Below are 17364 nucleotides of genomic sequence, written 5' to 3'. Positions count from 1 at the left end.
GCTCTCTCTGTTGGTTCTCGTAACATTTTGGTAAACACTTTTATCTGACTCATATCTCCCCTCCATTGTGCTGCAGAGAAAGCAAATAATTCCAAATAAAAACCTCCCAACTTTGATGTAAAGTCTTCAATTGTGATTCCGTCCTGTAATCTCAGGGTTCAGCCATTAAAGAGTCGTGTTTCTGGAGCTTTGACACATGGTCTTTGAATCAGCGGAGATAAGGACTCTATTGGGGTCTCTAATATTGACTGGAAGTCAATCTGCTGCAGAGGCAGACAAAAGCAACAGCACAAACTATTCTCTGTACTGTTAAGTATCTCCATCATTTTAGCTAATAAATAAATGGACAAACATCCAACCAGAGGCAACACTAATATTTCATCAGGGCCGTAGAGAACTGCAGCAGCGAATTTGTAGCCGTGCTAGCAGCTGAAATTTTGTGCAGGCATTCGTGGTTCCAAGATGATGAATCGTACTCTGTTTTTGCTTTTTGTCTTGTCAATTAATACAACACCACTGTGACTAACAAATATTTATTTACAACAGTTTGCACATAAAAGAAATGGAAGCCTTCAGGCATCATTTGGGAACAAAAGTTTATGATTATTTCCAAACTGGAACAATTGCTGAGAGCACTTGTGGATATGAGATAACTGTCAGTATCAGCATGACTGTTGTTAGAGATGCTATGCTTTTTTAACGTAATAATCCATGTTTTCATACAAATAAGTATGTTTCCTTTGCTCCTTTCTGCCTGGTGTATAATACAGAAGGGGCTGAAACAAATGTCTCTCTCTCTGTCTCTTTATGCAGAGTGTCCCGGCTCCGTGTTCATGCTGTACCTCACAGTGTTGATGTTTTGGGTGAACTCACCACTTACACGCTGTATCTGACGGGAAATGGACTCCAAACATCAGGACGATTCTTCTGTAGAAGTTTCTGCTCCATCATTGTACTCCTCCTGCTCCCATGAAGACCGTATTAATAGGAGGCAATGAAGACACCAGGTCTTGCACCTCTGATGAAGACGCTACGCGCTGCTGGGAGAGCAATGCATCCTGGGAAGTGAACGGAGAAGGAACTCCAAACATGCAGGGAGCAGATCCTGACGAATGATCTGAGGAAGAAACGACATAAATGTAATGAAATGTATGAGATTTAATTGTTTTATTTTTAATGGACAATGTACTTTACATATCTGATCCTCTTATGGATTTCTTACTTTTATTTATTTACGTGTTGAGAAGTTTAAATCTGACCTGCTCCAGTTTCAGCCTCAGTGAAATACACTCCTGTTGTTTTCCTTCCAGGTTCATCCAGGATGTTGAGCGGGTCATGGACTTCAGAGTACGTCGAAGGGAACGGGCGCAGACTGCCGACGGTGCTGATGACAGACACGTGTTGGTCAACCAGTGATGTCATGCGCTGGCTGTCCAGGTAAGTGCTGTTGCCATAGTAACCTGCCACAGGAGGAAAGTTTGGCATTGAGTTCAGCGTGAATGATTTTTGTCTGTGAACAGTGGTTCCCAACCTGTTGATCAAGCCCATTAAGGGGTCAGAAGAAAAATCTAGGAGGTCGCCTTCATTTTAAGGGGTCACAAGCCAAAAAGGTTTTTCATTCTTCTTTTTTTATTCTAACTTTTTATTAAGTACGAGGACAAAACAAAAGCAAAGGTTAGAAACCACTAACATAGAGTCTGGAGTATCTTGAAGTGACTAAGAGGGCTGTTAAAAAATTTGAGGAGGCAGCTTTTTCATAAAGTAAAATACAATTATTAAACCATACAATAGCCTCAGAAAAGCCAAATAACATCAACATAATGCTGCCTCCATGCCGGCGACAGCTGTGGCTGGAAGCATTACGCTTTCGGGCTGTCCATCCGTATTCTTATGAACGGGATCTTAAGAACGCAGTGATGTAATTTCTTCAAATTTTGCACATATTTAAGTAGACTCAAGGATGAATTGATTAGATGGAGGTCAAAGGTCAAGGTCATAGTGATCTTATACAACAAAAAACACCTTGAAACTGTGCTGATTGTGTAGATCTTCTGTGTGTGAAGCATCCATGTTTTCACAGACATGGATGTAAACTGTAAGTGCAACTTGACTGGTGCGTGGAGGCATACAACCACATGGTGGTATGTCTAGTTTCAGAATGAAATAATACATTTATTAATCAGACTCACTCAAAAATGTAGTGCTAGCAGAGCACTAAATATTGTTTTGAATTTATTAATGATTCTGTGTTAAATTCAGCAGGAAGATGCATGTATAAACAACTGTTGCTGGCAGCTCTCTCTCACTCTCTGTCAATGTCCCCCGCTTGGTTTCATTACTATGGTTAGCACAACCCCAGCATTCACATGTATATCCGCCAATAATTTGGGGTATTTTTGTCCTATTATCCTACAGATACATACAGCTTAAATAGAGTGGGCAAACAATGAAAGAGGGGCAGCTAAGCCCCCTTTAGATGTTTTATGTTTATGTGAAAATAAAATCAGATTTTGGTTAAGAGAACTTTGCAGAGACGATCTTTGACGTATACTGTGTCAATTTTATGTCAGAAGAAGTTGACAGATATTTGCAGCTACAAAGTGTGTGAAATGTCACGATATATATATATTTTGGGGGGGGTGCCTTTATTTATAAGACAGCAATGTAGACAGGAAAGGTCTGTCAGAAAGAGAGGGGGGATGACATGCAGCAAAGGGCCACAGGTTGGAATTGAACCCGGGCCACTGCAAAGGACTCAGAGGTTGCCCAATGTAACTTGTTTTAAACTAAATCAATAATATTTTTTAACTGTTACAGAATATCCTTAGCTTCCCTTGTAATTTTTTAACTGTAGGACAACATCATGTTCAGTAAATAGTCTGTCTCTGATTCTTCCAACTCTCCAATGAGGCCACATAGGACTTAAATCAAGTGAAATATTCAAGCATGCTGGCACTACATTAAATGGAAATGACCAGGTGGGACCCATCAGGTGATCCAGCAAAGTTTAGGCTAATTCCCACATTATTACCACAGTCTGAGTCGTCCTTACCACTGTGTCCTGCAGCAGAGTACGTCTGTCCCTGACACCCACCGCCCGCAGGGTTCAGTCCAGCCCCCACAAAGCCGAACCCCTCCGCTGAGTCCAGAATCTGAGCTGCTGTCTGAGCGTCCAGTCCCTGTTCAGTCTGAACAGGATCTGAGCCCGAACTGTAGCTTGATGTGGGTCGCACCGCAGAGCCATAAGGCGTCAGTGAGCAGTTAGTGCTGTTAGATGAGTGATTGGTTGATGTGTGATGATGGCTGTAGAAGACGTCTTTAGTCAGGTGTTGGTCATTGAAGGAGGGGTAGCGAGAGAGGTGGTAGGCCAGCGATGAAGCCTGAGACTGAACTGAAGCCACGCACTGACCCGGAGTCTGAGGCCTGAAAGACAGATTAAACAAACCTTTAGACTTAATAATGACACCATAATATCTTTTAAAAAATTTTTTGTAACTCCTAGATATTTGCAGAAACTTCAGGGGTCAGTAGCCACGCCCATGTCTGCCAGTGCCTCAGGATTAAAAAAAAAAAAAATCACAGTTCGATCTCTGCATGAAGGTTTTATCTAAAAGTAAACACTCCAAAAAGTGCATCAAATAAAAATGAGCTGTTATTCTATGTAAACATGCAAACATTAAATTCTTGGTTTTTTTTTCAGAAATGTCATGATTGTCTGGGGGAATAGTCTCTAAAACATTACTTATAAGTATATTTTTCAACTGCAAGAACATTTTTGTCATAATTGTTATTTTTGTAACCACAAGAGATCTGAATGGTGTGTACACAAGTAAAAAAAACAAACGACCCAGGGCAGGACAGGACTAAATGAAGCTGACCTGAGGGCAGGCTGATAGTTTGCGGCTGAGGAGCTGCCTGCTGGAGGAAAGTAACTAGAGCTGGTCTGAGGTAAGCAGTGGTACAGGGTCTCTGGGTAAGAAGAGCAGGGGCTGGGCTGGGTCATGGCGCTGAGAGTGGACAGGCAGGAGGAAGAGGAGGAGGAGCAGGTGGTGGAAGAAGAAGTAGTAGTCGTCAGGGGTCTCCCTGTCATTGGCCCCTGGTTGATGACGGAGCCTCGGTGCACTAATGCTGCTGGAGATATGGGGGGCGTCATAAGGGGGCCGCTGACCTGAGAGAAGTCCATCTGACTGCCTGAGTATGAAAAGGAGACGCAGACAGGGACAGGAAGGATTTACATTCAAGATTGTTCCTATTTAAAGCTGCACTAATTGATATTCACTGCTGCTCTATGGCGCATTTTAGCGTCTTTTTGGCATCCCCAAAAGTTCTTTCTTACCATAACGAAATCCTTTCATGGCCTAACGCTAACCAAAGCTTCAGTACAATTTCATTTTATTTATATAGCGCATTATCACAAATCACAATTTGCTGCAGAGAGCTTGACAACATACAACACCCTCGGTCTATTAATAATAATAATAATAAACTTTATTTGTATAGTGCCTTTCATACATAAAATGCAGTTCAAAGTGCTTTTTATGCGAAAATTCTAAAATTTAAAACCTAACAACATATTAAAATTAACCCTCAGGGCAGATAATGAAAAACTGCCTCCCAACAAAAAAAAAAGAAAAGCAAAACAAGACATGTCGTAGAAAAACAGGGAAAAAATGGAGGAAAACTCAGAAAGAGTAATTAAGGAGGGATGCCTGTCCCAGGACGGACAGATGTGCAACAGATAACTTGATGTGCACAGAGCAGACCAAGATTATTAAATACAGTACAGACAATCCATATGACCTCAGCAGTAGACGTGTCAGATCTGGAAACTATAAGAATTATTTATCAAACAGTCATTTTGTAGATATTAGTGGGTCTAAATGTTATATTCTGGAGAGTACAATTTAAATTTACTGAAATCAGTGTTGTTTCTTAGTCCTAATGTCTCAGGGCTCTTTAGCAAACAACAATATATTGTATCCTTTTTGTTTTACCTGAAACTGTGAACCCAGCAGACTCTGTCCCCTGGTAGATGACGGTGCTTGTTTCCAGGCTTTGCTGCTGATTGGTTGACAGTGACATGTAGGTGTGTTCTCCCAGAGACTCATTCTTCACTGATTGGTCGATTGCAGAGCTGTTCTTGTTGCGATTAGCGAGGAAGCAGGAACTGGGAGAGGCCATGAACGCTGCTTTACTTGCATCTGAAAAAGTTAGAATCACATCATTGATAAAAACATCTGGTGAAAGTCTCTGAAGCAGGGACTGTTTAAACAGCTCTGTTGGTGATGCTGATTTATTATTATTTTATTATTATTGTTTTATGTGGAGATTTAGTTTGATTTAAGTTGGATCCATTGCAGTGAATTCAATTATAATCGTCCCCAAACTTTAAATATAAATTAAATTTGTTTTATTGTACCTCCACTTTAATTTCCTTTTTTTTGTTTATTGTTTTTGACATTTTATTCTACTACACTGGCATTTATTTTCCCTTTCCACTCTTTGTATCTGCAGTTTTAAAGCTATAGTTGGCAACTTTGAGAATTTTTGTTGTTGTTGTTGTTATAGTCCATGAAATTTACACTATATCATGACAGTAGTACATGAAACATGTTTGTTTTTTTGTTTTTTTTAAAGATTCTTATTTAGGCTATTTTGTCTTTAATTAACAGGACAGTGTACGTGTGAAAAGGGGAAAGAGAGAGGATGGCATGCAACAAAGGGCCACCGGCTGGAAGCAAACCCACAGCGGCAAGGACATCGCCTTTTGTACACGACGTGCCCACTCTATCGACTAACCAACCACGCCCCCCATGAAACGGATAATCTGTAAGAAGCATGTAACTATGAAAAAATTTGCTTTTGCTGGTGGGCGGTGCTTTGTTTTTCGGGATTTTTTTTTTTGCTCAACTGTTTTCAACATGGTGGCTGTGTCACAAACGTTTTCAACATTTGAGATGAGACATAGACAATGCAGTAACAGAGTCTTGATTCATATTTGATCAGCGCTGCCTAGTTTAACAGTTCAACTGCAGTTCATGAGCAGTGACTGACAGCTGCTTTAGAGACCTCTTGGCTCTGATTGGTTGTTTTGTTTTTGCAAATTCCATTAGAACCAATTTTTTTTTAACATTTTATCAGTCTCAGGCAGACCTCCAGGAAGTACACCAGGCTTTGGGGCCAGTTTATGTACTTTCATAGGAATAATCAGGGCCCCTCTTCCAACGCTGCATCCAGTTCTCTTTATACATCCATGGTCTCTAGTACAGCTGTCTGGATGAAGTGACAGTTTAAGCATTTATGACAAAAAGTGATTTTACAAAAATCTCCCACTGTGGCTTTTATGTTTCTTTACTCCTTATGTAAAACTATCGTCATCATGGTGTTTGTGTGGCTCCCCAAAACAACATCTGCTACGCTTATTGCATAACAAAATAAACAAATGAATAAATAAAATAAAATAAAAATAGAATAATTTCCATTCCTAACAGTTAGAGTTTGCTAAGTATTTTGTATTATTCTATTTTATCTTTATTTCCTTTAATTTTTTTTAAAGCACATTATGCTGTTTAATTTAAAAGTGTCATAGGGTTCCCCAGGAATGAGTCCAGCACCGGGGAATGAGTTTGTATTTTTGCCCCAGTGTCTGTTTTGATGCTTGATACCTGCATTTTTCATGTATTTGTCCAGCAGGTTCTGCAGGTCCTGCTCCTTGTCATTGTTGAACTGAGTCTCCAGAGCCAACAGGATGTATTCATCCAACAGCATCCTGATCAGATGGAAGGAACCTGCAGAGAAGAGAGGTGGTTATGACAGAGGTGAGACTTTATCTACATATTGAACTTCCAGAGAGATTAGAAGACCTCACTTTGTCGTCTTGTTTATCCACTGTTTGACCTTTAGGATCAAGCTGCTCTTTGTTTGACCTGCAGGGTCGAAGCTTTAAAACCTTCTGTGCGCGTCTGTACGACCAAATGGTTTGTGTTTATTCACGTACATGCACTCTGCGTGTGTGTGTGCATGTGTTTGAACAGAGAACACGCGACCCACAGATAAGACTTTGTTTAATCAAGGCGAGTCTGGCCATTATAATTTATGGCACTATTGTAGCAATCTGCTCTGAGCTGGCTTGTATTAGTCGTGTGTGCGTGTGTGCGTGTGTGCGTGTGCATGTGTGTGTGTATTGAATGATGGAGAAGAAAGGAACACAAAATTAATTAGCTGAGAGACAGTTATTAATCGGAGAAACAACAATCACTGTGTTGGCATTATGTTCAGTAGTTTTTATAAATTGCACATTGATGTTACCTGATTAACAGGTTTGTTAGCACAAGTTAGACCATAATTTTCCATAAACCCTGTTGCTTCCTGTCCCCCTCTGCTATCTTTTACTGGAAAGGTATAGGTTATACATCGGTGTCATGATTTAGCAGTTTAAGCTCTGTTTGCATTGAAAGGAAAAAATAACACCTTTTCTTGGTTTCGTGCTGTAAAGTAATCTGATGGCAATCAAGTTGAAATGCAAAGAAAATATTTGATACCACAAATGTTCTCAGTGATGGGAAAGTTTACAGAGTAACATTTAATTTTGATAAAGAATGAGGTAAACATTCTGGTTGGTGTAACAACTTTTACAGTGGCATGTATCAAGTTTTATCACTATTTTTGATATTAACATTTTATAGTGCATCAGACATAAAGTAGTTCTTTTGGTTTTAGAAAATCAATATTCTTTATCCAGGGAGAGCCAAAACACAGCATCGCAATGGATGTGCCTCAAAACCAACTGAATAAGTCAGGAAAGTGAATAAGCCAAGTAGGTATAGATGCAGCTGGAGCAGCTGTATGACCACCATCCCACCATCAGTTCATTATCAGCCCCCGTCACGGTGGGAAAACGGCAGTGTGAAAACACTCTGTGACAAGTAAAGGTCCTGCATTCAAAATCATACTTGAGTAAAACTACAGAAATTTGAGCTTCAAAATATACTTAAAGTAGGCTACCAAAAGTAAAAGTACAGATTATGCAGAATGGTCCATTTAAGAACAATGTATATCATTTAATTGGATTATAATTATTGATGAATTAACTCTTTGAAACCTAATCAAATGGTTAGACTTCTTTCAAATGCATAGGGAGGGCAACGAATATCTATCTATCTATATATCTATCTATATGTCTATATATCTATCTATCTATATCTATCTATCTATCTATCTATCTATTATATATATATATAATACACATATATATACAGTATGTGTGTGTGTATATGTATGTATACAGTATTTATTTATATATTTATTTATAATATATACACAGTATATATATATACTGTGTTCAATGCATATATATATACTGTATATATATATATATATATGCATTGGTTAGATTTCTTTCAAACATATATATATATAATCTGCACATTTTCCCCACTTTTTGATGATTTTCTAATAATTTTCTTGTCACCTTTTACTAATTTAAGAAATCAAAGCCAATCAAAAAATCTTGTGAAAGGCATCTGAATGCAGCACAAGAAAACTGATGTCAAACCCAGTGTCAAAGGTTTATAAAGGTGGGCATAATTCAAACAACTTTTTCGACTGTTGTTCGGCTTAATCTGTGAAAATATTATCTATAATTGATCTTTTTTGTTATATTTTGTTTCAGTAACCTGAATATTCACTGTAACTTAAGCCGTTATATAGATGTAGTGGGGTAAAATTTCCTTCTAAGTTGTAATGGAGTAGGGATATAATGTAGCACAAAATGGAAATACTCAGCTCACGTAAAAATAATTCTGTACCTTCCATCCCTGGACAGCTTCCAGGTGTGAATGTGCTGAACATTTAAAATGTTCTTACCAAAGCTGGAGGCGTTGTTGAGTGTGAGGTTGTGCATCACTCTAGCACCAAAGAAACTCCACCTGAGGAGGAAATCCTGAGCTCGCTTCTTCACTGATCGACCACTCTGCTTCCCGGCTGAATAGAGTCAGAAAAGACAGGAAGAAAAAAAAAATGCTTGGTTGCACAATAGTACATTTTATACTAGACAAATACAAGTCCACACAACACTAGTTGTAACCTTGATGACTTTGTGCTCCACAACAGAGTCCAACCACTCGATGAAGGACTCCACTGTGGCGTTCTTTCTCAGCAGCTCTTTCAGCTCCTGAAAGACGGTGATGGAGTCATCTGGAAAGAGAAAAAAGAAAGAAACACATCAGTCACATCAGTCTTTGGGTTTGCTGATGTGAGTTAATACAGTAGTACAATAACACAATAGTTTTGTGAGTTATTTTTTGTTAAAAATCTAGCATTTTTTTCTCTCTCAGTTAGGATGATTATTGTAGAAATGTAAAGATAAAAATTTTACCAGGATGGACAATTTCATAAAATATGAGGTACAGCAGATGGACAGCAGTAGTGAAATGTAAATAAGTACACTTACTCAAGTAATGTACAGAAATTGTAGATACTTCTACTTCACTGGAGTATTTCCTTTCTTGCTACTTTATCAACTTTTACCTCAACTCTATTACTAGTGTTGTACTTTTTACCTACCTCACTGCCTATATTTGACAACATTAGTTACCAAACAGTTGTATTAATTTGAACATTATTAATACAAAATATAAATAAAGTTATAATTTCTGATATATTATTAAAAAACCCCTCCAGGATGTTGAGGTCAGTTAACAGAAATTCAACCGATCTCTGTAAATGCTTCAATGTAACATTGAAATGTTATCCAGTTACTGCGACTTTTTCTCAAATTTGACCAATCATCCTAGTTTCTCATGTGTTTCACCAATCAATGACAGAAGTTATTACTAAAGATCATGCATGCCAAATCCCTGATGTTCTGCACAAAAGCAGGTTTTTCGGTGTGTTCAATGTTGTGGTGGAACACAAAAATTGGCAGTTTTCAGTAAGTAGCTGTCTTACACTCAGAGTAGATGTCTGGCTCCTGGTCTCCAGCATTGTTTATACTGAGCAGAAGGCTGTGAGCTGATGCTGCTGAGATCCACATTGTCGATGTCCGTCACCATGCTGGTCACTACAAAAGCCTGGTCAAACAATGCCGGACGGGCTATCTGCAAAAAAAAAAAAAAAAAATCCAAAGTCATAATTATGTTTACTTTGAGACATCAGAGCAGGGATTCTCAGCTTACTTTGCCTGGGGGCCACTTTTGCAAAATGAAAGGAGGCCAGGACCCATTAATAAACAAACATTTTTTTCCCTGTCAGTGATTGCCGTTTTCACTTATCTCTGCCAAGAGGCAAATCCAGTATTAGCAGCCCAATGCAGGTCAGGTATACGCAGGGGCGTATTTAGGATTTGAGGAAATTTGGGGCTTATCCCAGACCTCTGTAGGGGGGCGTTCCTTGCTGCTTTTCTTGATAAACAAACTCTATCTGGTACCTTGTTTACATTCAAAGAACAAAAACAAACCCAGTATAAATCCATTTTTTTTTGTCACCGTAAAATAGTCGGAAATTGAGTATCAAGAAGAGTTAACTGTAATATCTTGTGTGCTTCAGTGAGTGTCATACCTGTGCTAGGTGTAAGAACGATGTCTGTCTCTTCAGGGAGGAAACGAAGTGCCTCGCTATAGGGAGTTTCTTGGCTGAAAGGCATTCTGGGAGGTTCTCCAGGGAGGAAGCTAGCCAGTGCTCCCAGTGTTTGGCAAAGTTGCGGATATCTGCCAACAGACTGATGAAAAAGATACAGATCTCTCTCAATTCAACATTAATTAGTAAAACAATCTCTCATTGTGGTTCCAAATGACTTATTCATGGTTAGACTTTAAAACCTGCGTTCTCGTCTCTACAGTAAGGACAGACCATAAGATAATTGAAGGAAAAATGGCCAAAATTTAAAAATAAGATCTAGCCATTACCAACAGTGATGAAGCTTATTTTATCCTTTAGTCTTTATTCCTTCCAACACACTTTTCTTTTTCTAATAAATGCCAAGGTTTTATGGAAAATGTGACTCAAGCTTTTCAGCAATAGTGACATGGATATTGGTGCCACAAAGAGCCTCAGATTGTCTTTGCAAATATTTTGTTGGTTATCATGTCAACAATCACAAGTAATTTTACAATAAGACACGAAGTAAAGATGAAGGAACAAACCTTTCAGGCATCTCTTGCATTGTAGCAGGAATAAGAACGTCTGTTAAAACCTGAGAGAAAAAAAGGGAAAATATATCTAAAACAGTGAATAAATGGCTTCAGTTATCAGTGAGTCAGAGAGGAGAAAAGGATCTGTCCTCATTGAAAAGTTGAGTTTATTCATATAGAATATTTATACTGAAATAATGCGTCAGCATGGATATGATTTATTTTTGTGTGCAGGGTAATGCTCTCTACACATGGTTAAATTTAGATGTATCATTCCTGGCCCAAAGTAAGAGGTGACAGATGTTACTGTGGTGCTAACAGGATTAATTTTTGCAAATGGAGAGAAGGAATTGAACCTGCACCTTTACACCTGCAAGTGACTAACTACTGGGGCAGCTGTTAGCCGGTTCCTGTTCTATTTAATAGTGCACTGAGTACAATGAATTACAGTGTCTGGCCTCTTAAAAAAAACAAAAAAACATGGTTAGTCATTTGCACTTTAAGTCTAGTTGTAATTTAAAAAAAAGAAATTTGCCATTTTGTTGAACAATTGATCAAAAGATGCCATATGATACAAACACATCTTTCAATTTTGTATTAATAATGGGCTAATTAAAACAAACCAGAAATTAAATAAATCAGGAACATATGATATAAAGATCTGACATGAACACTCTTGTTGTAATTTTATAGAAATACAAATTCAGTATTTCATAAAAACCTTATAGAGGATGGAGTCGCAGACGCAAAATATGTCGACTATAACAGGGTTTTCCAGCAGCGGCAGCAGGTGGTCGGGCATTCCCTGCCAGAAGTGTAGCAAAAAATTCTGTATCTGAAACAAAACATATACAAAACATATAAAGAATCTAGTTTGAGTGGGATGCTGGTTTTACTCTTTTCAGCGGTATTCAAAAATGCTCTCATGTTAAAGTAAAGTTAAGTAATTATCACCTCCTCAAAGTTGACATTAATGGCGTTGTCCAGGATGCACTGGCAGTGTGTTTTGTACATCATGATCAGAGTGTCCACCTACAAAGAGACAAGAAAGATCTGACGTTTAATCCACTCCTAAACAAACTATAATGAAACCAGTCAATGTCCAGCGAGCCCATCGAACTACTAATTTCAGTGTTTTATGGTTAAGATTAAATGCATCTGCACCATGTAGAATTTGATGTATGTCAAGTCAAGATGCATATTTAACAGCAGATACAGTAAAAGTACTGCCACCTAAATACAGAATATACTGTATATCGCAATATGCACACCTTTTCTCTGGAGATATTTCCCTGCAGCAGAAGATGCTGAGCATTAGGGAAGTCTGGGAGCAGTGTTCCAGTTTTAGAGCTCAGAGAGTATTTCCTTGTGAAACCTCCCTGAAAAAGAAAGAAACAATGTCATGTCCTTTTTAAAATTTTGTTCATCTTGTCACCATTGAGTTTAGAGTTAGAGTAATTTAACACCCTCTGAAAATCCAGCCTGCTCCCAGGTGCTCAAATGCTGACGCTTTGTCCCCTCAGCATCTCATAGCATCGAGGCACCCACACAGCTGAAAGACCTAACACCTGGTTGATGTTTTGAAGTAGTTGCTGTTAGGTGAAGGCAACAAAACTACTTGGTAGGTTTTGAAAAAAAGATCATGTTTCGGGTTAAAATCAGTATGTTTGTTAGTAAACATGATGGATGATGTCAGTGCGCAAAAACCATACATATGATGCGTAATGTTTCATTAAAACAACACTGACTTTTGCTTTCACACAGGATACAGACTGAAGTCTTTGGTTCTTTTTACTCATCCATTATTTCCTCCCAGCCTACTTTCTTGCTCTGATAGTATCTTGGTTGCGCTCAGTGTCACCTTTTGGCGTTAGTTAAAAGCCCAGTGTGTGTCATATGCCGAGGGGATTAACAAAGCATTGAAATTTGATGTCCTGGGAATAAGAGCAGGCTGGTAATTTGTTTTTTGCCGACCTCCAGTGGTTTCATTTCATACCTTGCTGTATGCATGTTAAAGTGCACACTGTCGGGTGTAGTTATAGGTTCAACATAATATATTTCTATTTCTATTATTTGGGAAAGTTAGTGCCAAAAATTGCAATTTTCGGTGAGAAATTGGACTCACAAATCCTGTGACAAACTTGTAACCAAGAGGGCCACAAAAAGGCTTAATTCTAGCCTGGTGTTAAATTACTTGTTAAAGAACAGTTTCCATTTTCACTTACCTCGTTCTTGAGTTTGCTACCTGAAAATCTGCAATCAAAGAGAAACAGTTTTGATCTGTGAAACTTTAAAAACATCAAGTTGAGATCTACAAAAGGTAAAGAAAACACACTGGACAAAGCTATTTGCCTATCAATACCATAGAAAAACAGGGTTTTTAATTGACAATTTTCAGATTATAAATGTTCATGTGTCTTTGTGTAATTCATGAAATACAAACTGAGTATTTAACATGTAATCAAACCTCAGCAGAACAAAACAGCAATGTGTCATCTGCATAGACTGAAATTACATAGAAAAAATCTTCACTGTGCACCTGTACTGACACACAAAAAATAAGATACTGTACAATGCAGTTAGCAGTCATAAAACATAACGTATGCAGTATATATGCAAAAATAAAACATGTTTAATGTTTTGATACCTGGTCAGACCTTTTCCTGAATACACAGAGTGATAGTAAGCACTGCTCTCTTTGATGCCAATTCCATAATAATGATATCTGTATTATGGCAAGAAAATATCAGTTAGTGATTATTAAGTGCAATGATCAGAAATAAATTGACTTTTGGACCTCTAGGTAACATAAAAGTATGAAAATAAAAAATTGAAAGTGAGTCTTTGCATTTACTTTGAGTGTCCTCTGGTGCCAAGTCGCCTTGTTGTTAAAAGAGGAAACTTCTGTCGAATTGTCTGATGAGAAAAGGAGGTGAAAAAGTTCTGGTTAGATAATCGGTCATCATCATTGGATCACTATTAGGACTCTGCAGTAGCCCTCATAATGAATGTCATGTGAAGTTTGATATCAACTCCCATTATAATAACAGAGACAATCAAACTTTAAGCACTGCACTCTTAACTGTGCAAGGGAACTGGAAATGTTTAGGATCGTGATATCCAAAATGTGTCTCTTTCAAACAGTCACTCACTTACCTTTCCAAATGTAGCAGCACAGGCCGGCTCTAGTTTCTCCTTCCTGCAGAAGTCCAGGTAGTGAGCGTAGAGGATACATCTAGGCAGGCACACTCCTTCACACACAATATAATTCTCCTCCAGCCTGTTGAGATACGTCAGTGAAAATATCACATGTACATGTACATATGTCCACTGAAAACAGTAAATGCAAATACTCACTTAATTCTTGCTCCACAACAAAACAAACATAAGTTACTTTTGTATATCAAATAAAAAACAAATGAACCTAAAGAAATAAAGTACATTGGCCTGGATGTACTGCAGGGATTAAAATACAGCTTTGTTAAGGTGTATAAAATATTCGTCTTGTTGCCAACAATTGTCAAAATTCAAGAAAAGAGAAGAGCTTTACTTTGCAGTTTAAACAATAATTCTTAAGACTTAGTAGGAGACTTTTGTGGATTCTGAAAATGTCTAAACTGCTGTAGATGGTTCTCTGTGTAAAAATAAACAGTTTTAACTTTAAAAAAAAAAAGTTAGCGTCGAGGCAGCCTTAATTTTAAGTTGTCCTCACAACTTCAGACAAATTTTAAGGCACCTGAGATACTAAGACATAGTTTATTTTTAGAGTGATAGTCCGAAGTTTTGCTTATGCATTTTTGTGTCACCATGCATCAAAAAGTTATTTTATGATGATACACAGCAGTTCATAAAGTCTAAAGACATTTTCTTACCTCATAAGAGGTGAAGAGTTCATTTGTAAAAACGTCAAAAAAGCATTCTTAAACAATTTTAACCAGCGTTAATGTGGTTGATCTTTCCTTGAGTGTATTATAAGAAAAAAAAAACCTTGATTTTGGAAAATAATAAAGCAGAAGTATCTGTTTTTGCAAACGAATCCTTCATATGTTTATCATCAGAGACACCTGATGCAGTGAACAGTTACGGTGCTCTTACCACTGCAGGGTGAGTTGAGTCTGTTTCTTTTTGTCCTTGATAATTTGACTGATGGTCTTCCTGGACGGCGAGATGCTCTGTTTAATGGTCAGGTCCGGGTTAAAGTCCATGAGGTCCTGGTCTTCCTCAGAGGACGGTGTCTCATTACTGTCTTCTGCTTCTGAGAAAACATACAAACATACAAACATATATATATGACCAAATTTCACCCAAATGTTGGATAGGATATAATGATCACTGTGGCCATTGCTCAGCATCTAACTCTGAAAGACAGGAGGAGACATTTGATCAGACACTGAGTTGGTGTGGGGAGGCATACAATCCTGTGGCACTTATTCTAGTTTCACCATAGAAGAAGGTGAAACAACTTCTTCTCTTCTTTTGTAGTGTAATTTCAGCTAATCCCGGGTACAATAATAGACGATTATGAGTGCAATGCAGGGTCTGAGGTGCCTCCTGAGCGTCAGATGTTGCTCTACAGTGATCTGTCCTTACTTGTCTTTACATTTTTTTCAACTTTAATGTCTCCTCTTGTCTTGTCAGTTCAAGAACCCATATACCCCAAAAGTATCCACCTCTATAATCCAAAATATTCTGAAACATGAGTTTGTAAATTCATTTTTTAAAAGCATGGTGAAAAATATACAAAATTGCTTGTAAATCGTGGCAGCTAATAATTGTGTATTTTTCCAAATTGTGTGGGGCAGTTTCAAAATGTATCAACACCAGAGGGTTTTTAGCAAGAAATTGTTATGGAGTGTAACTGTAGGGAGGGATGGTCAAAATGGTACAACTGAACTTTTTTTTTAAGAAATAGGACAGACTGCAGTGAATTACTGTATATTAATCCTTATATACAGTAATGAAGGTATGAGAAGGTCCCGACCATTTGGAGCTAACAAGGGATCAATAAAACATTTAATTCTTTATTTTATAAAACTTCCATTTATTAAAGTTGGAAGATTTTGTCGAAGTGCTGCCTGATTATTCAGTTTAAAATGACTGTGTATGAGTGTGTATATGATATGTTATAGCTTTAACTTTAAGAATACAGAGAATGTCTGCCTCTCTTTTTGTGTAAAGCTGTGGCAGCTGTAGTTGTCAGCATAATGCAGTTATTTAAGGCTGTCATGACTGTATTTACTTTAATAGTGTGTTACTCTTATATTATTATTATTTTTTTACAGTATTCCACAGTAGAATGTGAGGTTTATAATGTTATTCTATAGATAACCTGCATGTGGTTTCTGTCCAAGTCCATTTTTGGCAGTCAGAGAAGCATCCAAGGGATACATTTGTCTACTTGCCCTATCCTCAAGGAGCACCTGATTTTTTTTGTCACCTAGAAACACCTTGTTTGCGTGGCACTCCCCATTTTATTATTTTTACTTTCTCCCTAATGTTTACGTGTCTTCATCCTCATTCCTCTTAATAAGGGGTGAAAGCGATAGAGAAGAAAATGATTGTGATCTTGTTGTTGTAGCACCACCATGTGGTTAATATGTGTCACTTTTTTTTTTACCTGTGCATATTTGAAATATAACCACAGGAAAACATTTAGATTTAATGTCAAGATTCATTGAAGATTATTTCCAGAAAAAGGGAGATGATGGTTAACATATTAGAAGAATGTAAATACAACACAGTAACATTCTAGCTAAATTGATCTTTACTTAGTACAGCGATAATTTATTAAGAGTGGTTGCTTTATTACCTGATTTAATCCCAGAATCATCCTCCTGATGAAAGTGTGTCTGTCCGTTGAAGTCTGTGCATGTTTCCTTGGGTGAGCTGCACAAAGTCTTGGTAAGAGAGTGAATAAGAAACACTCCATCTCTAGCTGAACTCTCACTGCTGCGTTTCATTGGCATTGTCACATCAAATAAATGTGGCTAAACAAATCAACCAAAAACAAAAAACAAAAAACAAAAAAAAATGAAGTCAGACTGCTGTGAAAAAATCCCCAAAACGGTCCACTGCAGCTCATTTGTCATCAAGACTGATTCATCTCTGAATCCTTAAACACTGTTTGCCAATCCTTCATTCACAAAAGTCCAAGAAAACCTAAAAAAGATCACCAACACCACGTCCGGCATATTTATTCTAGCCAACTGACCTGAAGCTACAGAAAAGTGGAAAC

General features: G+C 37.8%; 1 protein-coding gene across 1 annotated transcript; it reads right to left on the bottom strand.

Moving 5' to 3' along the window:
* Nucleotides 1-935: 935 nt before the first annotated feature.
* Nucleotides 936-17095, bottom strand: rfx6 (regulatory factor X, 6). The gene is given in 21 exon segments (XM_042503026.1): nucleotides 936-1117; nucleotides 1260-1460; nucleotides 3053-3423; nucleotides 3879-4191; nucleotides 4995-5201; nucleotides 6666-6788; nucleotides 8866-8982; nucleotides 9076-9195; nucleotides 9949-10000; nucleotides 10002-10097; nucleotides 10558-10717; nucleotides 11142-11191; nucleotides 11851-11964; nucleotides 12084-12161; nucleotides 12401-12508; nucleotides 13355-13382; nucleotides 13777-13854; nucleotides 13984-14045; nucleotides 14286-14409; nucleotides 15225-15384; nucleotides 16939-17095. Coding segments are annotated over 21 exon segments (2889 nt in total). The 3' UTR covers nucleotides 936-947.
* Between the last annotated feature and the right edge of the window lie 269 nt (nucleotides 17096-17364).

This window comes from Plectropomus leopardus, chromosome 16, assembly GCF_008729295.1.
Source record: "Plectropomus leopardus isolate mb chromosome 16, YSFRI_Pleo_2.0, whole genome shotgun sequence".
Classification (NCBI taxonomy): Eukaryota; Metazoa; Chordata; class Actinopteri; order Perciformes; family Serranidae; genus Plectropomus; species Plectropomus leopardus.
This window is presented reverse-complemented; position numbering and strand designations above follow the sequence as displayed.